Here is a 26,067-nt window from a genome sequence, read left to right as displayed (position 1 = left end):
ATTGCGTGTTGGTCAAGGGAGATAAGGAAATAGACAGATGTTGGAGATAACCTCGATCCGGTTCTCTTTTGTCTTGGACTTGCATTTCTTCATATTCTAGATTTCTTAGACCGCCACGTTGATCCTGTTTCTCATCCCTTGCGTATAACCTCATTGGACTTGGCATCGACGCAACAGCTTTTATAGTCTCTGACAACAGTGCTCAGCAGAGACATGCATTGATGACCACTCAAAGCAGCAAGCTGATTATCTGTCTTCAATGTCTTATAAAGCGTACGAGAACCAATCCGACCTCGGCCGCATTTTAAAGTCTAGCCTTAGAGTCATCGCAACTTCAATCTCTATCCTGCCATCCCACAACGTGCGGGCGTTGGCTTGCCGCAGTGCGGCGCCCTCGCCTTGGCCTCGAGGCGTCTCAGTGCCATTGATGCGTATTCTGAGTCTCGATGGGCGCCTGAATCACAGGAGATGCCTTTGCATTGGACAAAAGGACAGCTGTTGTCCCGTGGCGTGTATAGGAGCCCATGCTTCGGTCCGGAAAACGACTCCGAAGTAAGACAGAAGCTGTTAGACCCTTTTGTTTCTTGTCAATATCGACGACTTGTCAAGACCTAAAACACGCGGTAGATGCCATACATAACAGGGGTCTTTGGAGTAGAGTAGACTATTTTTACACTACATACATGTAAACGTTGATAACCTCACTCTTGGACCTCAGATAACAACTCGCCAATCCGCATACCCTTGTTCAAGAACTCACTTTATTCCAAGCCATTCCAGAGAATAATACCCTTGGACTTGTTTCTGAGTAAGATAGCTTTGTTTGTTTTTCTTATTACTTCGTCACACAACCCGGTATGTTCCCGTACAGCAAAGTAACATTTTTGTTAGTTCATTAGTACCTAGTATTATGCAAGATTGCGGCTGCATCTCTACCAATTGGGACAACCTAGACACCACAGCCAACCTCCAAAGGCGAAAAATAGTGAGAGATAATGTGGTGCTGCCAACCAACCAACCACAGAAACTCCCTGCTGCGTTCTACAGCAACATTCGGTTACGAGAATGCGACATCGGCTCCTTTGTATCCGTATGTATGTAAGGATTGTGCTGATGCAGTATCTTTATTTGTCTTATGTGCTTTTGCAGCTCCCAATCATGATCTAACTCACCAGCAAGAGACTCGGGATACTATATTAAACATTGATACGATAAAGCAGATTCCCAGATCTCTGCTACGGTCCACCCAAGGCGAAACCTTGGCTAGGAAAAACACCGCAAGTATTTGATTATGTTGCAACGAGGCATTTCTCAAAATCACTCTGACATCACCAAACCCAAGTTGCCATTTACTTTTCCAATCACCTTACAGCTGTTGCTGTTGCTGTAACTGCCTCACTTTACACTTTACTGCCTTGGGCCATTAATTTACTTGATAAATGTCTCTTAGGCTTTTGTACCAAGTTGATCCCTAAAACTGGATCATTGCCTATCTCAACGGCCCGATCTAAGTTGAGTACTCGGGCCGCTTCTAGTCGGATCTAGCTAGCACTACGAATAAGGAAACATGCGTGTTTGATCACAGCCTATTCAATTGCATCCAATAGGTCGTTTCTTTCTCTTATATCGTAACAAGAACTCAATTGGGGAAAATAAAATATCTCATTGTCATTCCGACTACTCTCTTCCGGAAATCGCAACACCAACACCACACAACCAACCATCACCACAGCCATAGTACAGAGTTTAATTCTATCCCCCTTCCATGTAGCCTGCAGAGCTACGCTTTTCCCCGAGCCCTAGATACCTGCAAACCCAAGCCACCTGGTAAGATTCCTTTCACATCCCATGCCCATGCACCATTAGCATCTTGGAACGGAGTAATGGATGGCAGCCACACTCCTCCACCAGGGGATAACATACCGTATTTCTCATTCCAGCATCCCGATTCTATACTTCATGCAGTAAAGTCAAAGCTAAGGGTTTGTATACGTCCCCCCTCAACGGTTTCTCCGCCAAGCTTGAACCTTGAACCACCAAGCGCCCGTTGTCAACCTCCATCAGAGTCAAAGGACCCCTAGTCCCCCACGTCGGGGCGTAATCTGGGATCTACAGTACAGTGCCTTGACCAGCTCATGTACATCCGGTAGTAGCATGTTTCGCCTTCTCGCCGATCATGGGCCGCTCGCTAGCCCGGCTACTCTTCCCGATGGAATAAGAAGTCAGAGCTAAACATGGACAGGACAGACTCACTCATATTGTGCAGATGCAAACGTCCCCGAGTCCTTGTAGCATGCTTTCCAAAGTGATAGGTCATGAAAGCCATTACGCAAGGGCACCCTTTCTGGCTGCAGTAGATGTGCATATCAACTTGCATCAACAAATCTCGTCTTGCAAGCAATGCCTTGGAAGTGTGTTCTTATCAGTGACTTTGATAGCCAAGAATCACGCCACCATAGTTCCATGACCAGAAGGGCTCCTTTTGTTTGCACGCAACCTGATACTACAATGGCACACCAGATAACCTACCTTGGTAGTTAATCGAACAGACAAGACACTATTATGCCAGAGGGGACCTAAATCTCCGGATAACCTCAGCTAGTTGAATCATTGTTCCCTTTTTATATCCTTAAATTTATAAGTCTCGAATGTAGTAAATACATAGTATTACAAAACGTATTGAGGAAAACTTTACAAGCTGAAAATTCCTCGCGTTATCCCAAGCCCCTCCAGAAAGAGTTCATCTGTTCGGTTCAAGAATACAGCTTAAGCGACTTCCGGCATTCGGGATCCTATGTTGGCCAGGCGATCAGCTTCGTGGTTGCCCGGATCTGATGCATGCCCTTTAACCCATTGGAACTTTGTGACTGCCCCGGCAGCTTGTCTCTCTCTCATCTTGGCTCGTATGTCGCGTACGATGTCCTTGTTCGCGACAGGCTTCTTTTGAGAGGTCATCCAATTATTCCTCTCCCAATTGACAGACCATACCTGTACACAATTGATAGAGTACTGACTATCAGTCCAGATTTCTATTCCCTGCGTCAGAGGTGCAATCTCCATTGCTCTAAGAATAGCCAGTAGTTCAGCTCGCTGGTTCGTCTGAGGCAGACCAGGGAGTCTCTCGGCGTGGTTACGCTCATCGTCGTGGCCAAAGAAGACACCAAGGCCAGCACGGCTGCCAGCCTGTCCATTTCCAAGACTGCTGCCATCGGTATAGATCCTGATCGTATCCTGCTCTGCCTGTCGTTCTTTCTTTAATTTCTGTTCATGCTGTGCTTTCCGCGCGTCACGTTCTGCTTCGACTTGCTCTGCTGCGCTTGCATATTGTGTTTGTTGAAATTGGCGTGCTGCTGGCCTTGCTTCTGCTGCGCTTTGGTATTGTTTTTGCTGTGGTTCATATGCTGTTGATCTTGGTTCCCAAGTTTGTTCTGCCGGGGTTTGCCTTGGTTCTTGCTGTGACTGCCGTGCTTGTTGTCCTGGGCCGGGTGCTATTCCAAGACTCTGGCATGTCTCTGGTGCTCCAAATTGTCTGATGTAGTCCTCCGCCTCTCCTAGCGTATCAAACATCTTATGTTTTGCTCCACTTACGCCTTGAATGCGTCGACTGGTCTCTCCCCATGTATTATAGATACCCGGCTGGCTGCCAACTGCGACAGCATAATATTTCATAGAGCCGCTGGCGTTAGTGACGCTGGCTGAAGGGGTCCTGGCAGTAGGGACGCTGGCCGATGGAGCCCCTGAGCCACCCATATATTCTCGAGCTTCTTCTGCCGTTACGAATCCTTGAACTGGAAGGGCATAGTTAGCACTCCTCGAGTCGCGTACGTTTTTGCTCCTGTTTCTACTCACAAACTGCGCCTGGGAATCTGTTTACCTGTTCGCTACATTCGTCCCAGGTATGGTAGATACCGGGCGTTCTCCCAACTTTGACCGCATAGAAATTCTTCTTGCCCTTCTTCCTTGCCGAACCTCCCCCAAACCCGCCGCTGGGTGCCTTTCGCTTCATGTCGACGACTTGGTGATTGTCCGGATCCGTTATCTGTATTCTCCTCCAAGTGACAAAATCGAAAAGTGAAAAGTCGGCAGGCCCTTCTGCCTCGGCACGCGGTAGCGAAGCGTTGATAGATCGATCGCGACAGCCCAGTGACCCTTCGATGGAGCTTGCGAAGCTACGTGCGGTAATGAAAGCTGAACAACGGCGGTAAGTGACAACACGGGGGTGAAACCGATGGCCAAATAGTCAGCCGGTGCGCATAGTGGTGGAGAAATAAGAACGACAAGAAGCAGAACCCATTCAATAACGAAACTGGTACTTGCTCGTCGGATATAGTGGAATGCAAGGAGAGCCTTCAATTAAAGGTTGAGGGTTCATATGCATCATACAGCGGGGCTCGAGGCTGGGGCCAGGGTCCTCCACTCAAACGCACTGAACAAGTCCATAGCAACAATCAGTGTCAACAAACAAAAAGTCAATTGATACAGTGTCATATTGCGATAGTGCAGATAGAATACAATGGTTACCGCCTCCAATTCCTTCCAATGTTATCTCGTCCATTCCCAAGCTATTCTTACAAGTCCATGGCCAATGTCTGCAAATCGACTTCTCACCTGGGATATAAAGGACTATCTAAACCCTTTGTTTGTTTTCCAGCCAACGAACCAGCTGCAAGTAAGTCCATAAAACACACCTCAATAGGTATTTGTCGATGATCATGTTGCTAGCCTTGATTGATATCGGTCTTGGCCAGTGTCGTGTAGCAAATATTACTTCATCATTGCTCTCTGGGAGCTTCGTTGTCGCTGCAGTTTCGCGTGTATGGCAACGGAGCCGATGAGTCTCACATCGACCTCGGGGGTGGTAATCCTAAACATGAGTGATGGGATCAAGAGGAGGCAGGTCGGGCACGCCGTCGCGTTCCCATTCCCAAGCCATCAAGCTCCAGTTGAGCTCTCGTCTCCAGAAGAGTCCCAGTCCTCTTCCACCCCCATCCGGACGATCATCTGAGCTCAATCCTCCACTGCGGGGCATGTGCGTAGCAAAGACAGCTTTGCCCATTCGAGAATGGAGTATGCCCATAGAGCATGATATGCAGGGCTCATGAGTGACATAAAGCTCAAGACCGTGGCAAAGATAGCCATCCTTGTTCGGATGCTCCTGCACAAAGCACTTCTTCTCGATCTCAAGGAGTGGTCTGTCTTGGAATGCGTCGTAATCGAGATTAGGTGGGTTGAAAGGGAGGCCAGCAGCTCGTCGCTCATGTCGAACAAGCTTCTGGGCCACCATGCTAATAGCACGGACAACGCAGTGTGTCATAGGGTTGCTGGTACCCCCCAGCGGGCCGCACTCCTGGTGCCAGCGAGCGTCTCCTGCAACCCCGACAAGTTCGACTTTTCCGCCATCTCTCTGGACGATCACCGCTCCGATAGCTTCACCGATCCCGGTTTCTTTAGCTTGTAAAGCAACACGATGGGCTAGTGCCATCCAAACAGAGCTGTCGTCCTTGATATCTTCAGTGCCCCGGGCTACTATACTAGGGTGTGGTCCCAAGGGGTTGTTCTTCCGATATACGGTGGGCCAAAACTGGGAAGACCACATGGCTGCTTGTACTTGTGATGTTGGCGCAAGCAGGGGAATGGGGATCTTTTCGATAAAGAGCTCGCCCTCGTCGCCCTCGATGATGGACAAAACTTCGGTGAGCTCCTCTCGTGTGAAGTCCTTGACTTCTCCGATGATGATGTAAATCCAAGTCGACTTCGCCGTGTGAATCTGACGGCCTACAGCATTATCGTTCATGAACTGAGTTTTGAGGTGGGCGGGCAAATCGCCAGGCTTAGAACATCGTCGCAGATGAGGTAGGGGGTTAGCGCTATTGTCATCTGGTCGCATGTTACGCAAGGCCCTAGAGAACTATCAGTAAACAGTGCTTTTCGATCAATTCAACAAATGCAGTTGTGGTCTGGGAGGAGCATACGTGATGACATCGTTGGCCTGCCTGGTAGGTGCTCGTGTGATGTATGCATGGGTGATGGTGTGGTCTTGCCGGACCTCCTGCGTTGTCTTGAGGGGTATCAGGACACCGCGCCGAATATATTTATCCTTGAAATCATCGATCAAAGGGTTTGGCACGATCTCAGATGGACCGCGATGCTCAGGCTTGGCTGGCTGAGTTGCCTCAGCCGGATCAAGGGTGAGGGAGACCTCAGGAGCCAGTTCGGTTGACATTCTGTCTGAAGTGCAAAATGAGTAGCCTTGGTCACGATCTGGAGATAACAGTCAGCTGGAGACGACAGTATCTTGAGATTGTGTAGGGCATACTAGATGCGACGATTGCGCCTCAAACTCTAGTAAGAAGTAGCGTGCCGACGTGGTGTGATGGGGTGACGCGGTAGAGAGATAGCCGAGTTTCCAAGATTAGTCGCCTTGTTGAGAAGAGAGAGTTGAGGATGATATATTTGGATGTGATGAAAACAAAGCGCCTGTTGCTATGGGGAGATGAGAGCCTGGAAGGTGCGGGCTTGGGATGAATTCAGGCAGGAGCGGATCACTCTCAGGGCCTGCTTTTCAGTCTCTCTTTCTGCTTTTGGTGCTTTTGGTGCTTTTGTTAACAGTCGTCTCTTAGATATTGATAGTGCTGGCTTTCGAGAAAGGCGCTTACTCTTTTCTTAAGTCTCTAAGGAGGGACTCTTTGATATAAGAATATCAAGAGCAATAAAGCATACTTAGCAATCGGCTGAGCAAGGTCCGAACAAATTCCCCTGCGGGGCTTTAGTGCTTTGAGGTGAACGAAGCTGCAGTCTACTCTGGCAGTGTCAACGACTGGCAAGAAGCTATCAGTGAAAACCTCTGCAATGACGCTAAACGGCTGGCAGTTGCTTCGATGTTCTTTCTTAATTCCTGTTATCAACCAGTGTACTTGTTCTGGGTGGATCCGCCTCTTTCGGTCTCCTGCTGTGAATGAATGACCTTTTTCGCTTCTGCTTTCCAGATTGTTCAACTCTTCACTGCGTTGGCAGGATCTTCAAAAGGCCTGCTACAAACAGAGCCTTTTTGCGATCGCGAGCAGTTTTGATTAAGCTTTCACAGCTGAGACCTCGTTGAAATTCAAAGATACATCAACATTGAAGTATATGCATCCAGATGAATCATCCACTTGGACTATGTCTTCTCGAAATCTTGTATTCCGTCCAACTGGTTAGCAATGAAGTTGACAATGAGTTCTGCCAACTTGGTGGATCAACTGTGGCGGGGACCTGCATATGTGGCTGTGCATTAACAAGCCTCTTCTATTGACGTACCCTACACATCTAGCTCGAGTTTCACCACTATTGTCCAGGACAGGACAAAGAGAATACAACAACACATATTGTGCATGGGCATTTCCACTTATGATTGACACCTTCAGGCTTAATTTCTAGAGTTGTGCTCTGGTTTGCAATACTAAGACAAGCACCTGCCTTGTCATCATGAGATTCACTCACCAATACATGTAAATGGTCTGGTAAAACAAAATCATGAAATAAAACATCTGACTTTCTTGGAAAGGTTGGTAGTCAGATACCATCAAATTGATTTAGGAACACTTTAAATTGCTTGATATAAGACAGAGGCGTCACTTTCGACTTTTGATCTCTCGACCAAACACCATGATAAGACCGGGTAGTTTACTTGGTTCCTGTCTTCACAACATCAGTCAAGTGCCAGCTGTCTTGGTCAAGGTGACATTCTCCCTGGGGAATATTGCCTTCGGGCGTATCTGGGCTTGTGAAAGGCTGTTGCACGCCAAGCTTCTCATGCCGATGCGCTGGCGCACCGGTTGAATCGTCATGACTGCATGGATAGGAGCATCTGGCATGTGGAAGACCTCTACACTGGACAGTAACAAGTGGGAGCTACCCAAAGGAACATGACAGACGGTTGCCTGCATAGTTAGTCTGAATAGAAGTGGTGTCTGGCATCCATTAATCAACGGAGATGGTATTGCTAGGATATCTCAGCTCAGTGTGCCATAAAGGGTAACATGCTGTGTAGCCCCAAGGCACTGGGTCTCTGCAAAACAATCGTTCCATTTGTTATTGACATAGGATCTATTCCCGACAAGGTGGATGATTTGGAGCTGACATCTTGGCACTCGAACGACATCACGTTGGAAAACGAATAGAGTCAATCCTTTTAAGCACCGCGCATTGACAACGTCAGGTAGTCCTCAACAAACAGAACAGAAACACAAGTTTATGGTGACCATACCATGGCCGCAGACCCAAGACATTGTTTCAGAAGCCGGAGAAAATGTCTTAGTTGGGGTCAAGCATAAAGAGCTTACATGTTTGGTATGGGACATCGTGCAACAGCGTCAAAATGTCCACGCATTGCTAACCATGGCTCACCGAGAACTGGGGTAAGGCGCTATGGCATAACTTATTATGGGTGATTAGACAACTCAACAGAAGAAACATTAATTAACAAATAGCCTATCGGGACCATCCCCGCCTGACCTGCGCTTTGTTGTAACTTGTCAGGCAACCGATAAAGTTAGGGACAAGGTCTTATTGCTTCAGCTGTCATGGCCAGGGCCATGGTATGGCGGAGATGAATCAATAGATACAACTAAGGAGAGGCAGCCAGCAGAGCCACGATCGCCGTATGATTGATAAGAGTGACATGTCGATTCGTGCCAAGCAGTAAGCGGACAAGGACATGGAATCGGTTGTATTATATGATCATTAAGGCTTTCTTGGACAATAATTCATGGCCAATACATACACTGGGACTCCATGGGCGAATACAGGACGCTCGAGCGCCCACGGGTAGGTATGATTCGTATTGGAGTAAAAAGGGATGCGAGATGACTGTGACCGGGCGATGAGCGAAAGGACACGAGTAAGGAGTAAAATCGCAAGTGTAAGGGTGAGTGTAGAAGCAAAAGCAAAAGCAAAGGCAAGGGTGACAGTAACCTTGATATGACGGCCCAGTTACGAATCTCACAAAGCGAAGCGCCTCCTTGTGCCTCTCTTCCACTGTAATTCTTACGCATATCATGAGGGTAATTTCTGGTCTCTGTATCAACCAGAGCCTGGGCAAAAGATAACGGTGGGGGTTTAGAGTTCCCCCTCATACACATGCAATGCAGCTGCAAGCGCATTCTGCTGTTGCTAATTGCTTGTTCCCCGCGGCGAGATCGGAGAAAGCTAAGCGATGACTCCTTTTTAGGGTCCACGGTGACCTAGAGGAGCAAGGATCTTTGGAGTCTTGTACCTTGTCTGAGAGCTTCCATAACTGGAGAAGAAGGTCTTGTTGCAGGAGCAAGACCTGTTAGCGCGGCGTTTCTTTGAGGAGAACTCGGTTCCATTTGGAGCTTGACTCGATATGGCGTTAAAGATAGCACAAACTAATTACCTAGCAAATGCCTACTAGTAATACCTTGACTAAGAACAAAACACCAACACAGAGACAGAAATTTAAGTTTGAAAATCACAATTTACTAGGCTTCTCAACAAAACGGGACACATCTTTTGTTATTATCACGTATCTCAACTTGAACAAAATCGTTAACAAGATAAAGCGCCTTGCAATGTTATGTGCTGTACGTATCCTTCGTCACTGATTCCTGTCCATGTGTTCCACCAATACTAAAGCTGGGCTGTCATCCAAGAAAGGTCGACTGACAGCCCCGTGTCATGTGTTGAAACTTTGAATGGCACAGGCACTGCAATGCAAAGAACGGCAATGAAGATCAATTCCCTGGTTCTCATCCCTTTCGTTTCTCAACAGCTTCAAGCGAGACTAGCGAGTTGGAGAAAGAGGACTTGCACGCCACCGTTCCATTCAAAGTTACAGCAAGCACAAAGGCTCTATGCAAATCCAAAATGATAACAAAAATGCATATCGGATGTGCCACGGGAATCTTATCCAGAGTCTGTGACGGCATCCAAAAATGGCCACGGAGTCACGAATCCGAACACCTTGAAACTCGGCTTCTAGAGTTTCCCCAAAAGGGCGAAATCCGATGGGTGCGCCGCAAAGAGGATCTAACCATGATGCAGCATCTCTCGGACGTGATATACCGCGATTTGTCGTAGATTGATTGAGTAACCTGGGCGCGCAAGGCTATGACCTACCGCCCTATGTTTCTTTATTACAGTCTCCAACGTACGTCTTAATAGGAGACCCCAGCTGGACGGTACAGATGATCATGGATCCCGGGACCCGGGGATATTACATGTGGCCTGAACCAGCCCATCTTGTTGAGAATGATACTATTACCACGGAACGTGCATTCGTTCGTATGCCATCCATGCCACCTAATGGAAAGGGGCATGATAATGACTTGAGCAAGACAAAGCAAAGGATTGTTAGGGTGTGCTGGATGCAGTGCAGTGCAGTACCTGACCGAAGCCTCCTAAGGTAGGTCGGTACAGACCAGGCAGCTGAGTTCGTACTGTACAATGATGTAAGTCGGTGCAAACCAGGCCGAGGGGTCGATTCAATGCATGGACACTCGCACACGCACACAGGCGCAGCGCCACCTGAAGGGCGACGAGTCTCACGAGCCATTAATCTGGGGGCCAGCAGACACACCTTGGCTGGGTACTTTAGCTTTTCTTATCTCACCTTGGAGTTTTCACCTTGCCGACAGCATACACAGTAGTAAAGTCGATACGTGTACTAGCATTAAAAATTAGCCGCAATGCATTTCTGTGGACAGCCTTCAAGGTTTTTGCGGCGGCCAGTTACTCGGGGTTCCTTTGGCTGTTAATAAACCGCCCCGGACCCAGCGAACTGGGTTCGCATCACCTCACATCGTCCTGTCGCTCTCCTGATATCCCCCCTTAGTGGAAGGAGGAGCAATACTCAAGCAACGATATCTCGCGGCTGGCCAACGAGCCAAGTATAATTATCGCAACCTGCTGCGCTCTCTCTTTCTCTTGATCTGCAAGACCCTCTGATGAGCATAGCCTAATTCAGAGTGACGTATCGCAAAACAGGAAAAAAACCAGCAAAGAGACAAGAAAAACAGGACAAAGCCAAGAGTTTACAAAGTAACAAGCCTCAGCTTAGATCACGAGGTAACAAACGAGGCAGACAACGCAGAACAGCACAGCAAAGCACAACCCAACGCAACCCAACGCAACAAAACACAAGTGAAGAGGAAGTGGGATCGACTCATTCGAAAACGAGTACGTACAGTACAGACTTTGGATGGTAGGGCAAGGGCTTTGACGAGTCTTTACCTCACCTTGCCTCACCTCAACAGAACCCCCAAAGAGGAAAGATCTTTATCAAGCCAGACCTCAACTTCATTTCAACTTTTGCCAGGGCCTGGCCCAGGCTCTTCTAATCCTTTTCACTTACAAAAATATCCATCATTTCCCGCGGGAAGCTAAAAAAGACTTTGTGCTGTGCATACTGCAAACGCAAACAACCTACCTACGCCACTACCGCAGGTTTTTAGGGTCCTGCATTCTTCTCCACTCAGGCCTACCTACTGCAGCGCAAGTGCAGTGCTCCAAAAGCTACCAGGGGCCAGGACAGACCAGTGCTAGACGCGGCACGGCACCACCGAAAAGTCAAGAGTCAGCCTCCAACTGCACTGGGATTGGTCTCTTCACTCTCACCTACACCTACGGTCAACCTACCGACGCACCCTGACAGAATAACGCCACCCAGCTCAACCCATCCTTACCTTACTGAAAGGGACCGCCCACTGAGGACCCCCTGTGGACCATTGTGCTGGGCCTTGTCAGGACGACTTTCAATTTTGATTGGCTGCTATTACCTCCAAGACCAAGAAAGTCCGATTTGAAGGAGCCTAGTCTCCCTCTTTACTCGATGCCTTCAGCGATTGCGGCGACCCCTGCTGGTACGTATCGCGATTCCTTGTTCTTGTTTTACAGCTCACTGTTCATACTACGTATTTGCCCTACCTTCCTTCCATTTGCTCCGTTGGGGGTATTTTGCTTTATTAGCCATTCAACTGCTGCTACCTTGACTCGTCCTTTCTTATTGCTACTTTTTCTTCTCCTCATACAAATTCCAAATCTCCAAAAGATCTTCGATATCCATTGCTACGTTGCAGCAAACGGCTTGATCAATCAGGGTCAAACTTTGCTTCACGTCCGTTCGTCCCTACTTGATATCGTTGCACTACCTTGCGCTATCGCTTATACAACCACAATACACAACTCATACTCATACATACCTAGACGCAGGTCGCCGACAATCAAAATCCACAGGACTTCTTAAATCTGTGATGCATAATCTTCTCGGAGCCTCACCACCTTCTCCAGCGCTGCCAGCGCAAAACTCATCTTCAGCACCAACATACTCAGAATCCCTACCACCTACATCGAATCCAACCTCAAACCCAACTTCAGACCCTTCTTCGCATCCGAACAATCCGAACAACTACGCAGTCCTTCCTCCTCCCCCAGACGGTGACCATAGCCATCTTCCTCCACCAGCAAATGCACCTTCGTCTTTGGCTGTGGCTCTCCGATCGCTAAACGATTTGACCGAAACCCCCACCTATGCGCGAAGTGTCACTTCGACAGCGCCGAGCTCGCCACGCATGTAAGTGCCGTCATTTTTTTTCACTGCTCCTCCACAGTTGGGGTCGCCAACCACAAATCCACCAACTTCGGTCCTTTTAGCACTGGCGATCCCGCTTTTGGGAATCCTCAATTGACGTATGGAAATAGTCCTCCATTGCGACAAAATTCGGGTGGTCACACACCACGAGTGCGACCTCATGCTACGACGCTCAACATTCCGGGCATGACCCGGTCTAGAGTCTCGCCCGACGGAAAGATTTCTTCTCGCGATGTCGCTGCCAAGCTCGTTATCGTCATGGTTGGTCTGCCAGCACGAGGAAAGTCGTACATCACCAAGAAGCTCCAAAGATATCTTTCTTGGCAACAGCATGATTCTCGCATTTTTAACGTTGGAAACCGAAGACGTGTGGCTGCTGGGCGCAGGGTTTCTGTGCACCCCAAGCTGCAGCCAGAGGGAGAGCACCTGGACCCTCCTGTGCACGCCGCCTCCATTTTGCTAAACGGCAATCCCACGCCATTTGGCCCTGATCAATCAGAGCCGGAGAAGCTTGATCTTAACGATGCTGCTCAGTCAGAGGTGGATCAGTCTGCCACATTCTTCGACCCCAAGAACCAAACAGCTGCCGCCATGCGCGAGCAATGTGCAATGGATACTTTGGACGAGCTGTTGGATTATCTGTTGGACCAGGGAGGCGCTGTCGGCATCCTCGATGCCACAAATAGTACCATTGAGCGAAGAATGAACATTGCTAAGCGTGTCAAGCAGCGGGAGCCCAAGCTGGGTATTCTCTTCATTGAGAGTATCTGCCAGGACCCCAACCTTCTCGAGGCAAACATGCGGTTGAAGCTATCAGGCCCCGATTATCGCGACAAGGATCCCCAGAAATCATTGGCAGATTTCAAGAAGCGAGTCGCCGCCTATGAGAGCGCATATGTTCCCCTAGGCGAGTACGAAGAGAAGAACGACTTGCAATACATCCAGGTTTGTGAATTCCCAACCATCGATGGAGCACGTACTGACTATCCTGTAGATGGTTGACGTTGGACGAAAGCTCATTCAGCATCGATTGAAGGGTTTCCTCAGCAGTGGAATCAGTACTTATCTTGCCAGCTTTAACCTTGCTCCTCGGCAGATTTGGATTACCCGACATGGCCAGAGTGTCGACAACGAGATCGGAAGATTGGGTGGAAACTCCGCCCTGACTGAGCGCGGACATTGTTACGGCCAGGCTCTTCACAACTTTATCACTTATCAGCGCAAGCAATGGTGTACGGAGCAGAAGAGCAAGAAGGCTCAAGCTTCCTTCCCTCCTATTCCAGGCGACAACACACCTCCTTATCCTGAACTGAACCGAGAAATTGAAGACAAGAATTTCTGCGTTTGGACCTCGATGCTTGACCGCAGTGTGGAAACAGCCGAGTATTTTGAAGCCGATGACGACTACGATGTCAAGAATTGGGAGATGCTCAATGAAATGAACTCGGGTCAGTTCGAGGGTTGGACATACGCCGAGATCGCGAAGAAGGAGCCCGAGGAGTTTGCAAAGCGAGCGCACGATAAGCTTAACTACATCTATCCTGGAGTTGGTGGCGAAGGCTACCTGCAGGTTGTTAGCCGCCTGCGCGATATGGTTCGAGAAGTTGAACGTATCGAGGATCATCTTCTCATCATTGGACATCGCTCTGTTTGCCGAGTCTTGATGGCTTATTTCATGGATTTGTCCCTGGCAGACATCACAGATATGGACATTCCTCTGGGCATGCTCTACTCTATTGAGCCCAAGCCTTATGGTCTCGATTTCCATGCCTACCGATATAACGAAGACCAGGGCTGGTTTGAGGAGCTGCCCAACTACAAGCCTCAAAAGACTGCTCGCAACAGTATCATCAAGCCACAGCATTAACAATTTCTGACACTTACGGCATCAACCAATATGTATAACAGTTTTATTCGGAGTTCAATGAGTCGGTATTTCTTAACGACTTTATTTTATACGGTGTTTAGCGGGGTACGATTTTTGACGATTGACGCGCATAGAGGAGTCATCCGCACTATCAATGGAACAGAAGGGCATACATAAAGACGAAGGAAAGGGCGGCGTTCTCTGTTCGATTGATAAGTCGATATGCCTTCGATGGCGCGACGCAATTCCTTGCATCGGTAATGATTTAGGCGTTTCTCGGGGCTCTCCTCATTTTTACGGTTGAGACTATGGATTCGGGTGGTTATGGTATCAGAGTAGTGCACAAGCCCATGTTGTGTGTTGTGTTTTATCCTTGTTGTCTCCTAGGCGCAGGCGATGAAGGAATTACCAGAAGTTAGATGGGATAGGTGTGTGATGGATAGATACACAGCATGACGCTCACGTCAACTGATAAAAAGTTTGAGTGCCAGTTCGATAAAAAATCTTAGCTGTCTAGATTCATAGTTACGAAATTCACATTTCTATGCAATATTACCTTCAAAAAACGATGCCTCAAGGCAATCCATGTCTAAATTGACATTGATAACAGACGTGAGGATGAAGAACTAAGGTCAAGCAAGCATGGGACGTTCCAAACCTATCCATTCACTCACTTGCTCCTTGTTATCTGCGGCGTTCTCGTCAGTAGGCATTTACTCAACTCGTCCTCTTCCATAGTACCTACTCACAAACTGTGCGAAACAGCAAGATTTTAAACTAACAAATTGTGAATGGTATATTCTCAAGGTAGGTATTTAGTTATCTAAATTACCCATTAATCGACGACCTGAACGCCATGCAATGCCCTTCCATGCCTTTTGTAACCCCATTGAAGTTTTCTCCAACATCTTGCCACGTACTTTTATTTCTCTGTTGCCAAAATCATCTTCTCTCTCTCTCCTCGGCGCCTCTCGAATTGCTTCTTGGAATGACGACGCTCGTTCTCTTCACGGCGCTTGATGCTCTTGAGCTCCTCGGCCTTAATCTCACTAGCCTTCTTGAGCACCTTGGGTACGTGACGGTGACGGTGAATACGACGGACTTCGGGCATGTGCTGGTATCGCTCGATAAGAGCATCGTTGTACTCCAGAGCCTGGCGCTGACGGGCGGACTTGACACCCTCGCGGCGTGAGGCGTTGGCACGCCAAAGTCGCACGTTGCCGTCGTCGGAGCCAGAGAGAACGTATCGGGCATCAGGGGTCCAGCAAGCCGCCGTCACACGCTGCATGCGCTTGGTGTGGTAGATATCTCGAGAATGACCGCGGTCACGGTTCCAGAGACGTACGGTTCGGTCCCAGGAAGCAGACACAAGCTCTTCACCTGTTGGGGACCACTCTAGATCCATCACTGCTGCCACATGATCCTTGAGAACGTTGAGAGCGCGATCGAAGCGACGCATGTCGAAGAGATATATATTGTGATCTTCTGATGCAACAGCCAGGTTGAAGGCCTCCATCGGCGACCAGGAAAGGCGGTTGTTGGAAAATTTCATAACGGTCTTTGTGACAGGGGTAGACGTGCGGAGGTCGTAAATCACAACTGAGCGGTCGTTGGAGCAAGATCCCAAGACTGATGTCTCGACTTGATTGAAGGCAACGTCGGTGATGGTGTCGACGGACGTGGGCCACTTGAGCACTTCGGGCGCGGCAGTATGCCGTTCAAGATCATAGATGCTGATGACACTCGAAGAAGCAGCAAATGAGTTCTGGGAACGGTGGTGCGACAGACTGGTGAAAGCACCGGATCCAAGCCAGGAAGATATAGGTGCCGCATTGTTGGGTGTGTTGTAAGGATCAAAAAGTTTGACCGTTCTATCGGCGGCACAAGTCAAAAGCTTCTGGTCGCGTGTCCATGCCATTCCCTTGACGATATTCTCATGCGCTGAGGCGTGCCAGATCTCATCTCGATCGGCCAGATTCCACACCTTGACAATGCCATCACCAGCGCCGGAGGCGACATGTTCCAACGAGTTGGGATCCTTTGCCATAGAGTAAACACCATCGACGTGGCCGTTTCCTAGCTGACCAACGAAAGGCTGTGCATGCATTCGCTCAAGTTTGACGGCATTGAGGGCTCTCTGGTATTCTCGTGCGCGTTCGAAAGGGTGCAGAGCGGAATCGAGGTTGCGTGGTTGTTTGGTTACATCTGAGCCGGCGACCTGTTGGGTCGAGGCGGAGCGAGTGAGGGCCTTGATTTTCATGTTGGATGGCCCCGCAAAGTTCTGGATTTCCTACTTTTGAGGCTGAGACTTTTGGCGGGGAGGAATACCTATCGATCTTTGTAAAAGAAAAAGAACAGTGATCAGTAGTATTACCCCAGCAGAAGTGAAGCTATCGATATTTTTTCTGTTATCGCTGCAGTATCCTTGTCTATGCAGGCCGATAAGAGCGGGATTACTAATGTTCCGCCACCGAGCCAGGTACAACAGTTCAGTAGATCGCATATGCAACTCTAAGGTCAGGGCTTCAGTTCGCATTGTTGCGAAAACCTACTCTCTTTGTTTACCTCCGCCCATTTTCTCGCCCTGCAGAATTAAGCTCTGAAGCACCCAGCCCACGTCTGTTCCTAATTTCAGTTCCTACACCACGCGACTTTTTAACGATTTTCACTTGTCGTAAATACTTTTTGGCGCGCAGTCGCACAGTAATATGGACGGGATGGATTACGATCCTATGGTGATGGACGGGGAGCCCGAACAGCCCCAAGTGAAGATCTCTGCGGTAAGAGAAGACTCGCAAGTCCTTTTTCTTTCGTGGGACACATAACTGATCTAACTTGATGCGACTCAGGCCGACCACATACATGTCGATTTCGAGCTTTCTAAGACGAACCTCTCTTTCGCCAACTCTGTGCGACGAATCATCCAGGCAGAGGTGCCTACAATCGCCATCGACCTGGTCGAGATTGAGACCAACAGCTCCGTGCTAGCTGACGAGTTCATCGCCCACCGTCTGGGTCTTATCCCCCTCGATTCAAAAGGAGTTGCCGAGCTCAACTACTCACGAGACTGCGAATGCGAGCAATACTGCGAACAATGTAGCGTCACTCTTACACTACACGCCAAGTGCACGTCCGACGAGATTATGAAGGTTTATGCGCGCGATCTAGTAGTCGATGGACGACATGGAAACTCGGTGGGAAGCCCTGTGATTATGGACCCCGAGGGGTATGGCTGCCTGATTGCGAAGCTTCGTAAGGACCAGGAGCTGAAGATCAGCTGCATTGCGAAGAAGGGAATTGCAAAGGAGCACGCCAAGTGGATGCCCACATCTGCTGTCGGCTTTGAGTATGATCCTCACAACAAGCTGAACCACATTGATTGGTGGTTCGAGAACGACACAGATCCAGCTGTTGAATGGTAAGCATACCGGTCAGTCTTCATATGATACAAGACTAACATAACAATCTTAGGCCCAAGAGCAAATACGCTCAGTGGGAGGATGCTCCCCAGGAGGGCGAGCCTTTCGATTATGATGCTGTCCCCAACCGGTTCTACTTCGAGGTCGAGTCATCAGGGAGCATGGGGCCTGATCAGATTGTGCGGGAGGGTATTAGAGTTCTACAGCAAAAGATCGGCGGTCTGCTCAAGGGACTAGATCCCAGAAAGTACGGCGGCGACGAGGCCGACTTTGACGGACCCCGAAGTCCAGACATGAACATGGAAGGGGGAACCACACCCTGGCAGGATGGAGGCTACACTACACCATATGGCGGTGGTGGCCAGACGGCGTACGGAGGCGGCGGTATGACAGCTTACGGAACAACGCCATACGGAGGATCTTCGTGGCAGTAAGGGCGAGGGGCGTCAACGGGTGGAGCCATTCGTAATTGAAGACAATTTGGCGGTGTAAAGATCAATGGGGTTTGCAACAATATCAAAACGACTAAGCATAGCACAATCATAGAATGGATTAATTTCAAAAAGCAAGAATGTCGTAACGCACCCAGTTCTAGTATTGTGTGCATGCAGGAAATGCTAGCCTGCCGACCCTATCCCCTTCTATATGTTGAGTTGTGTGGTATACAAAAACATCTCTCTTGTAAGAGATGCTACCGGGAAGTCTCGAAATGCAAAGCAGAAATGACACAATCACCGCTCTTGAGTGACAAAATAACAAAAACACAACGCCGAAATATGTCCGTCTTCTCCGTGGTCTATAATGCCGTCTATAGGTTCGCGTCTAAGCCTTGCACCTTGCGGTATGCCTTGCGGTGCATTTCTAAGAAGACAAATGTACAGATGGTTTGGCTAGCAAGTGTTAGCTGGAAGAAAGTCTGAGTATGAGAGAAGTTTAGCTTACGGTCCAAGTCTGAGGAAACTGGGAACCCAGCCCTTGAACATCCACATCAGGCCGTCAGTTCGATGAATATCGCGAATCAAATGCAGAACTCCGTGATCATGCGCCGAAGACATGACACGAGTTTTAATGACATCAACAGGACTTGTGATGGTAGCAGCGACAAAACCGGCGATGAACGAAGCGGTGAAGTGAGTCTTGAGGTTATCCTGCATGGGCGTATACTTGATCAGCAGACTCTTTGAGATATCGTAGCTGGCGAGCTGACCGGCTGTCATGAACATGGCACGAGTACTGTTAGGTAGCCAGCCACGGAACAAGCTCTTGGGTCCTTCTTCACGCGCCATGCGAACCATCCCATCAAAAGCATGACGGTAGTTTCGACGCTCGGCCTGGGGAAGCGCAGCGTCGTGCTGCATGCGTACATTGAGTACATCGGCAAAGTTTCCAGCAATACCGCCTACAAAACCAGAACCAGCGGCGAGACCAACAAGAGTCGCAAACGATGGGTCGCGGCCTCCGTTACGGCGTGTAATGCGCGTCTTTATCTCTTCGTAGACGCCGAATCGGACGGTAGAATACGACATCTGACGCAGTAGCGAGGCTGATATACCACTATAGAGACCGAGGGGGCCGTCATTGCGGACGATGTGGACGAATGTGCCGACCATGTTCTTGGGCGCATTGCCAGTGCGCATCTGAAGACGAACCTAGAGAGGGTGTGAGGAGTTGCTATACGCTCAGGAAGTTATATAGCTTTACCTTGACTATCAGGGACTCAATGTCAGCTCATGTTGATCGTCATGATAAGACAAGTGCAGCACACTCGAAACATACCTAGATCCAAAGGATGGGTTACGCAGGCAGCCATACTACTGGCACTTCCTCCGAACCAAAAAGGATATCGTATCGTCGCCTTCTTCGCATCAGCCGTCGCCTTTGCAGGCGTCGTCGCCGCTGTGGGTTTGCTCATGGCCTCTTGAGCGGTGGCCATGACGTGCTGGGACTTGGTTTCAGAGACCAAGTCCGATCTAGGCTTGGACGGGGGGAGGGAAGCGAATTTTTTAAACTTGGACTATCTAAAGTTAAGCTCTTGGATCAACGTCGATCAACTGCGGGTGCCATAGTACGGTGACCGACTGTCGAGATTGTGACAAAAATGTGGGAACAAGAATGTTAAATATGATTAGGATAAGACGGTGCAAAAAAAAAAAAAGTTCGGTTATTCTGACAACAAGGGTGTGTATGATGTACTTTGTACTACCACCTAGTCTGCAACTCCGTGATCCTCAGCCATCTCTACTTCTCGTTGCTGTAAAACTTATCAATTGGCCCGGTGTTTAGCTATTGTAGCCGCAGTATCGGAGCGGTATCGGCTGTCAAGTTACCGAGAGCAGGGGATATCATATCGTGAAATTCTGTTTTGCGCTAGTTGGCAGCTGAGCTGAGACTTTGGAGAAGTTGGAGTCGTGTCTGGGTTGCTTCCCATGTGAATTATATCCGGAGCAGCTGTAAGGCCGAGACCCGAACTTTTTTGCAGTTGTGGTGATATTGTGCGACCTCTCATGGAACCATTCGGAACTCAATCTTCAGCTCCCCAAGACCTATTCAATTAGCCATTGGCATTTTTTGCGTGGCCCAGCCGGCCTGTAATGTAATTGTCGAGCTTCAAAGGTTTTCAAAAATGAGACTCTACGTCCAGGGCATGCGATGCCTGAGGGCTTCTGCCCCACGAACCGTCCAGCTTTCCCGGAGCTCTGTACTGCTGCGAACGGCTTGCGCTGCGAGGGCCTACTCGTCGGGTCGGTCGTGTTCCAGTCAATTACTCGCATGGACGTCTCGCTGACTGGCTTGACCGTGTTGCAGTACCCCCGACGGGATCTTCAGGCTCCGTGACTATCCGTGGACAAACTATAAAGACAGATCCAGAGTGGTTCAATGTGCCCAACAACGTTCTCGAGGCCACATCAAGGAAACTTCACCTACTCAAAGACCACCCAGTGTCTATCACCCGCCAGATCATCCAGTCCAACTTCCCCGAGCCAACTTTCAAGTACCACAATGAGTTCAGTCCGGTTGTGTCGACAAAGCAGAACTTCGACTCGCTAGGATTCCCTGTAAACCACCCTGGCCGGGCGCTATCCGATACATATTATCTCAACAGCGAAACACTCCTTCGAACACATACGAGCGCCCACCAGGCCGAAACTTTCCGGGGAAATGAAAGCGCCGGCTACCTTATCTCGGCCGATGTGTACAGACGAGATGCCATTGACCGAAGCCACTACCCTGTTTTCCACCAGATGGAGGGTGCTATGTCTTGGGACCGCTCCAAGGTTGCGAACGGCGATGTTGCCGCAACTGTATGGAAGGACTTTGAAAAGCTGCCCGTTCATGGAGTCAAAGTGGACGACCCTAACCCTGCTATGCACCCTGAGCGCAATCCTCTTCAAGATGCGCACCACTCGGCTGCTGAGGCCGAGGCCATTGGCGCTCATCTCAAGAGGTCGTTAGAAAACATGGTCGTCGACATCTTTTCTCGAGCCAAGGCTACTGCGCTCAAGGAGGACCCCAACTTTGTGGATGAGCCGCTCCAGATGCGATGGGTTGAGGCTTACTTCCCCTTCACCAGTCCCTCTTGGGAGCTGGAAGTCTATTATGCCGGAGACTGGCTTGAAGTTCTAGGATGTGGTGTTGTCAACCAGGATATCTACATTAATGCTGGCGTACCAAACCAATTGGGTTGGGCGTTTGGTATTGGTATTGATCGCATTGCAATGCTGCTGTTCAAGATCCCAGATATTCGCCTATTCTGGTCAAAAGACAAGCGCTTCCTGTCGCAGTTTGAAGGCGTTACCGACAACCTTGACAACCTCAAGCGTTTTGTCCCATTTTCCAAGTACCCTCCCTGCCCCAAGGACGTGTCTTTTTGGCTCAGCTCGACGACAGCAGCGGGTGGCAACACTAAAGGAACATTCCATGAAAACGATGTGATGGAAATCGTCCGCAACGTGGCAGGTGATGTGGTTGAGGATGTTCGGCTGATTGACGAGTTTACTCACCCCAAAACGGGACGCAAGAGCATGGCGTACCGCATCGTATACCGTAGTCTGGAGCGGACTCTGACTAACGATGAGGCTGTGGCTTTCCATGAAAATGTTCGTCAAGCTCTGGTCAAGGAGCTGGGTGTTGAGCTTCGATAGGTTAAGCTCGAAGTGAGCGTAGATCGGTCAGGCTGATCTAACGTGTGGAACTCATGATCAGCTTCACATGGTAACCTGGACCCAAATCCTTAACGGGACTTGAGGCTGTGTAATATATTGATGTATACTAGTCGTATTGCATAGTGCCTTGAATGCAAGAATCGGCATGAAGACCTTGTGTTCGCGGGCTGAGCTCTCTGACGTACTGAGTCAAATTACATTACCATCGGCTGTACTCAATAGCGTAGGCTCGCAAGCAAGTTGTGATAGTGTATGAGTGTCGCTGCGCCATCAGTCAAATGATGGATGACCTTAATTCCCGCAATGGAGCATAGACAATGTCAATGGCTAAGCCACATGATATCATGCTGGAAGAATCATTCAATGGCTTTGCTTGAGTGACGTTGTTTTTCATCTGAGCCACGTTTGGCCCTTGCATTAAAGTGAGCTGCCTCCCGATGGGGCGGTATCGAGATGAGACGAGACAGGACAGGGGTTATAGGAGTGGCTTGCGTGTTGTGGCGTTGGGTCCATGCGTGGCGTTAGTTTCCAGTTATTTTATTGAATGCAAATCTTAGCATACAGAGTGACCTCGATACTGAGAGTTTACTTCACTAGTACCTATAGGAAGTAACTGACGGTGGAATATGATTTGGCTTGCTTTATTAACCAATACAAAGTCTAGATATGCTCTATAGTGAGCATACACTGTAGATGGGCTTTTAACGTGTTGTGATACTAAGTACCCACCTGTTAAATTGGCACTACCCATGTTTAACGGGCAATATACTGAATGTTAGGCCCTCAATGTCGAGATTTTAACTTGCAGGTCCGCTAGATAACAGACAATATATCGAATATCGTAAAAAGTACTTTACGGTGCTAACTATTGGCTTCCGCGTTGGGAAGGTATAGCATAACTGTTTCGACTTTACTTAGCGTTCTACTGTGCAGGGTCTCTGTTTTCTGCATGTCACTGCTAAAGGCAGGGAATATAGGGATGTAAAGCTTAGCAATGCTGTGCCGCTAAGGTCGATTAAGGTAAGTGTATTGCTATGATTTAGGATGTTATCAATAATGTCAAGGCGAGCATTGCCATGTTGGCTTGAGGCGCATGGAATTCACTTGTTCAAAGGCAAGTTTCTCGGCCTGGGGAGTAGTCCCACGACTCAACGTCCAGATAAGTTGCCTCCTTCGCACATATCAAGATGTGGATGTTGCAGAGTTGGCAAAAGTGACGACATTGATGATACTCACGAAGGATAGCCAAGGCCTCACTCACAAGGACCCGCTCGGTAAAGAATACTCCATATTCCGAAGCTGGGGCTATCGTTAGTCTATCGGCTTCGGGAAGACCCAATCCCCCAACACTACTCTCCTAGTTTGGTCTAGTACGAGGGCGGGTGTCTACCACAATCTCGTTAAAGAGGATACGGCTGTATAGCCACTGGACAGAAGCTGAAGCTTTTGATACAGTCCGGAAAGAGATTGAAGGCTTAGAAACTGGCACGGACATCGGATAAGCTTAGGACATCACAGGACAACAAAACACAAGCTAGGTTAGGTATTCGGGAGTCTCGGACAGAGATGAACTAAGGTTGTTCGGAGGCGGCAGGATGGGAATGTTTTGTTATTGTTTCTCTCATCTCCTCTTGCACAGCCCCCTTCGGAGTTTAGAGAGTGTTTGTGAGCTGTGACTGGCTGCGCCTGATTTGCAGTTGTGGGGGATCCTTGCGGTTAGATAGGAATCCTGGGAGTACGTCTATCTGGGTAGTTGGGACAGATAGTATTCTCATAGAATTGCGGTAGTTGTTGTTCATTCCAGCTTGAAGAAGTTGTGTATTAGAGCCGGGAGGCATAGGCAATGGGTACATGTCAAAGACACAAACAACAAGAATGTAAGTCCTTTCAAAGAAAACCATGCAGTCCCTTTGATAGTAAAAGTATGGACGTTGATACATTGCATTAGTGTCATGCAGCTTCACAAGGGTGAGTGTGTCAAACCCCAATAAGGGATTGGTTCTTGATGGGCGATCCATGAGCGGTAAAACAGTAAATGGCTTGAATCGGGTTTGAAGATGAGATTTTGAGACATGCCAAATTTGATACACCAAGGCTGTGTGTGTGATGCGACAACATGACAAGTCAGAGTTGATACTCTCTCCGTGTTGCCTCCAAAGCATGACTTGATAGAGTTTACTCAGCCAAGGTACGGGTAGTCGAGAACTGTTCCTGGCATGACAAACTATAATATTATGGAGACGGAACATGAGTCGAGAACCACATTGGCATTTCTGAACCCCTTAGATTATCAAACACAGCCTTCCTAAATCTCCTCAACAAAAAATCTAGTCCGAGGTAGTCGTAAAACAGTAAGAAGAAGGGAAAAAAGCTTAAGGTTCTGGCCCCAGACCAAGGACCCAAGGAATCGCCATCGCCATATCCGTGTAGGGAGGTTTCCAATCAACAAATGACGCCCCATTCGCTGACAAAACAAAAGAATGGGGACCTTGCAGATGCACTGCCCCGGGCCTCCAAGAACAGTGGAGTGGAACCCCTGTAGTCTAGGTACCGCTAGCCCTGTTTGGGGCCCGCTCTACTCTGTACGTGGCCACTGGATCATAGTGCACGAGTAGCAAAGTCCCCAGCCGCCGAGAGGCTTAGAGGTAGTCGTCGTGTTGCAGCGCTTGGAGAATATGATGGAAATACTTCTAGTACATAACAGCCACCCAGTTCGCACATTTTGTTTCTATCGTCCCAACTCACTCAGACACAGACAGCAAGAAACAATCAGTTATACAGTCTTCTCACGGATAATATCATAAACAACAACAAAAAGATCGACAGGATCACCCGGCAGATCCTACACTTTCCATAATATCTACACTACCTCCTACTATATACATTTAGAGCCAGCCAACAACTGCTGCTCTATCCACCTTCCATTTTACAATCACAACCACATTCAAAATGGAGACCTCACCGCAACACTCACGATCTGCCTCTTCCGCCTCGCGCCGGTCAAACCGATCAAACCTTTCTCTCGATCTCTCTAACCTTCCCGCCATGACCCCGCCTACACCTCCATCAAACACTCTTCTCTTCACCAACCTCACCGACCTAGCCATCTTCCTCCCCGAGAACCTTGAGGTCATCCGCGACCTCATCACCCACTCCGCTCCCATCCACGCTTTTGCGCCCCTAAAATCCTTCCGTCGCATCGTCGTCTCCTTCTTTGACGAGCAGGCCGCCATTGCCGTCCGCCAGGTCTGGGATAACGAGGCTATCATGGGCCAGCAGTGCCGCGTCTACTTTGGCATGCCCACTCCTGTCGACAAGCGCGATGAGCATCTCGCCCTTCCTGACGCCGGCAAGCTCTTCTTCATCTCTCCCCCACCTAGCCCTCCCCACGGTTGGGAGATGCGCATGGAGGATGCGCCCAACAAGCTGGTTCACGCTGAGGATCTCGCCGAAGCCCTCGCTAAGTTGCACCACCGCCCCGGACCTATGGACGAGGACCAGAACTCGCCTGTGACTCCCCACGACTCTGCTCTTCCAGGTCGCACACGCTCTCGCTCTTCCACTCTGATCTACAAGCCCGAAGACAAGAGCAGTATGCCCGCTGTCATTGTTGATGACATGACAGATGAGCCTATCGAGTACAGCCCTGTGGAGCAATCCAAACCCATCATGGCGCATACTGCTCGACCTCCTGTCGAGCTGATGCACCACGCCTAAGCTGGACACAGATCAATGAACATTGTTGCTTTTACTTTGGCGTTTAAGGGTACACATTACGGGATTGGGGGTTGGGGATGGCATGATTGAACTGTCTGTCTACCTAGGGCTACAACGGAGCATTTCATCCTCTTAAGCATGGACACTACAGGAGTTGGTAAAATACATTTTTCATCGGTTTATTATTATGGAAACACATCGAGTTAAATGCGCCATATAGTTGGCATTTGCTCGGCTGGCACAGTTGTATACTATAGCTAGTTGATTAATACTAGTTCTGAACACAGAATTATACCATAACGCATCCAACTTGAC

At 48.9% G+C, this 26,067-nt stretch overlaps 9 protein-coding genes across 9 annotated transcripts; 5 read left to right on the top strand and 4 right to left on the bottom strand.

Annotated features, from left to right (window-relative positions):
• Positions 1 to 2,766: 2,766 nt before the first annotated feature.
• EDB82DRAFT_422415 (ribonuclease H-like domain-containing protein) lies at positions 2,767 to 3,669 on the bottom strand (the record flags this gene model as incomplete). The annotated part of the gene is made up of 2 exons (XM_065607612.1): positions 2,767 to 3,234; positions 3,304 to 3,669. The coding sequence occupies 2 exons, from the start codon at positions 3,667 to 3,669 to the stop codon at positions 2,767 to 2,769; spliced, it is 834 nt and encodes a 277-aa protein (XP_065465716.1).
• Positions 3,670 to 4,864: 1,195 nt separating this feature from the next.
• EDB82DRAFT_471817 (cytidine deaminase-like protein) lies at positions 4,865 to 6,223 on the bottom strand (the record flags this gene model as incomplete). The annotated part of the gene is made up of 2 exons (XM_025729779.1): positions 4,865 to 5,900; positions 5,973 to 6,223. 2 exons carry the CDS (start codon positions 6,221 to 6,223, stop codon positions 4,865 to 4,867), a joined length of 1,287 nt encoding a protein of 428 aa, XP_025588970.1.
• Positions 6,224 to 9,722: 3,499 nt separating this feature from the next.
• On the top strand, positions 9,723 to 10,431 carry EDB82DRAFT_488826 (uncharacterized protein; the record flags this gene model as incomplete). The annotated part of the gene is made up of 1 exon (XM_065608338.1): positions 9,723 to 10,431. A coding segment is annotated over exon 1 (217 nt), but the record flags the coding sequence as incomplete, so codon positions are not given.
• Positions 10,432 to 11,827: 1,396 nt separating this feature from the next.
• On the top strand, positions 11,828 to 14,494 carry EDB82DRAFT_551542 (6-phosphofructo-2-kinase-domain-containing protein; the record flags this gene model as incomplete). Its single annotated transcript, XM_065609575.1, has 4 exons — positions 11,828 to 11,858; positions 12,202 to 12,568; positions 12,649 to 13,531; positions 13,581 to 14,494. 4 exons carry the CDS (start codon positions 11,828 to 11,830, stop codon positions 14,451 to 14,453), a joined length of 2,154 nt encoding a protein of 717 aa, XP_065465714.1. The 3' UTR covers positions 14,454 to 14,494.
• Positions 14,495 to 15,014: 520 nt separating this feature from the next.
• On the bottom strand, positions 15,015 to 16,877 carry EDB82DRAFT_488821 (WD40-repeat-containing domain protein). The gene is made up of 2 exons (XM_025729781.2): positions 15,199 to 16,877; positions 15,015 to 15,141 (listed from the first exon to the last, which is right to left on the bottom strand). The coding sequence occupies exon 1, from the start codon at positions 16,711 to 16,713 to the stop codon at positions 15,376 to 15,378; it is 1,338 nt and encodes a 445-aa protein (XP_025588972.1). The 5' UTR covers positions 16,714 to 16,877; the 3' UTR covers positions 15,015 to 15,141; positions 15,199 to 15,375.
• EDB82DRAFT_488819 (DNA-directed RNA polymerase) lies at positions 16,864 to 18,444 on the top strand. Its single transcript, XM_025729782.2, has 3 exons — positions 16,864 to 17,233; positions 17,303 to 17,871; positions 17,925 to 18,444. The coding sequence occupies exons 1-3, from the start codon at positions 17,162 to 17,164 to the stop codon at positions 18,304 to 18,306; spliced, it is 1,023 nt and encodes a 340-aa protein (XP_025588973.1). The 5' UTR covers positions 16,864 to 17,161; the 3' UTR covers positions 18,307 to 18,444.
• Positions 18,445 to 18,493: 49 nt separating this feature from the next.
• Positions 18,494 to 20,264, bottom strand: EDB82DRAFT_67961 (mitochondrial carrier domain-containing protein). Its single transcript, XM_025729783.2, has 4 exons — positions 19,649 to 20,264; positions 19,574 to 19,578; positions 18,815 to 19,521; positions 18,494 to 18,762 (listed from the first exon to the last, which is right to left on the bottom strand). The coding sequence occupies exons 1-4, from the start codon at positions 19,803 to 19,805 to the stop codon at positions 18,681 to 18,683; spliced, it is 951 nt and encodes a 316-aa protein (XP_025588974.1). The 5' UTR covers positions 19,806 to 20,264; the 3' UTR covers positions 18,494 to 18,680.
• Positions 20,265 to 20,495: 231 nt separating this feature from the next.
• On the top strand, positions 20,496 to 22,014 carry EDB82DRAFT_521074 (uncharacterized protein; the record flags this gene model as incomplete). Its single annotated transcript, XM_025729784.1, has 2 exons — positions 20,496 to 20,613; positions 20,678 to 22,014. The coding sequence occupies 2 exons, from the start codon at positions 20,496 to 20,498 to the stop codon at positions 22,012 to 22,014; spliced, it is 1,455 nt and encodes a 484-aa protein (XP_025588975.1).
• Positions 22,015 to 24,696: 2,682 nt separating this feature from the next.
• EDB82DRAFT_488805 (Calcipressin-domain-containing protein) lies at positions 24,697 to 26,050 on the top strand. The gene has a single exon (XM_025729785.2). It carries the CDS (start codon positions 24,985 to 24,987, stop codon positions 25,750 to 25,752), a length of 768 nt encoding a protein of 255 aa, XP_025588976.1. The 5' UTR covers positions 24,697 to 24,984; the 3' UTR covers positions 25,753 to 26,050.
• Positions 26,051 to 26,067: the final 17 nt, after the last annotated feature.

This window comes from Fusarium venenatum (assembly GCF_020744135.1).
Source record: "Fusarium venenatum strain MPI-CAGE-CH-0201 chromosome Unknown EDB82scaffold_1, whole genome shotgun sequence".
In the NCBI taxonomy this organism is placed as follows: Eukaryota; Fungi; Ascomycota; class Sordariomycetes; order Hypocreales; family Nectriaceae; genus Fusarium; species Fusarium venenatum.
Note: the sequence above shows the minus strand (reverse complement) of the source record. Positions and strands in the feature narration are given on the sequence as shown.

Bases quoted from the DNA above. Each gene is read 5' to 3' on its own strand.
- EDB82DRAFT_67961 (XM_025729783.2), bottom strand. From the start codon at position 19,805: ATGGCCACCGCTCAAGAGGCCATGAGCAAACCCACAGCGGCGACGACG. The intron at 18,763-18,814 runs GTAAGCTAAACT...AACACTTGCTAG, and splicing joins AGTTTCCTCAGACTTGGACC to CCAAACCATCTGTACATTTG.
- EDB82DRAFT_488819 (XM_025729782.2), top strand. From the start codon at position 17,162: ATGGACGGGATGGATTACGATCCTATGGTGATGGACGGGGAGCCCGAA. The intron at 17,234-17,302 runs GTAAGAGAAGAC...GATGCGACTCAG, and splicing joins CCCAAGTGAAGATCTCTGCG to GCCGACCACATACATGTCGA. The intron at 17,872-17,924 runs GTAAGCATACCG...TAACAATCTTAG, and splicing joins ACAGATCCAGCTGTTGAATG to GCCCAAGAGCAAATACGCTC.
- EDB82DRAFT_488805 (XM_025729785.2), top strand. From the start codon at position 24,985: ATGGAGACCTCACCGCAACACTCACGATCTGCCTCTTCCGCCTCGCGC.
- EDB82DRAFT_488821 (XM_025729781.2), bottom strand. From the start codon at position 16,713: ATGAAAATCAAGGCCCTCACTCGCTCCGCCTCGACCCAACAGGTCGCC.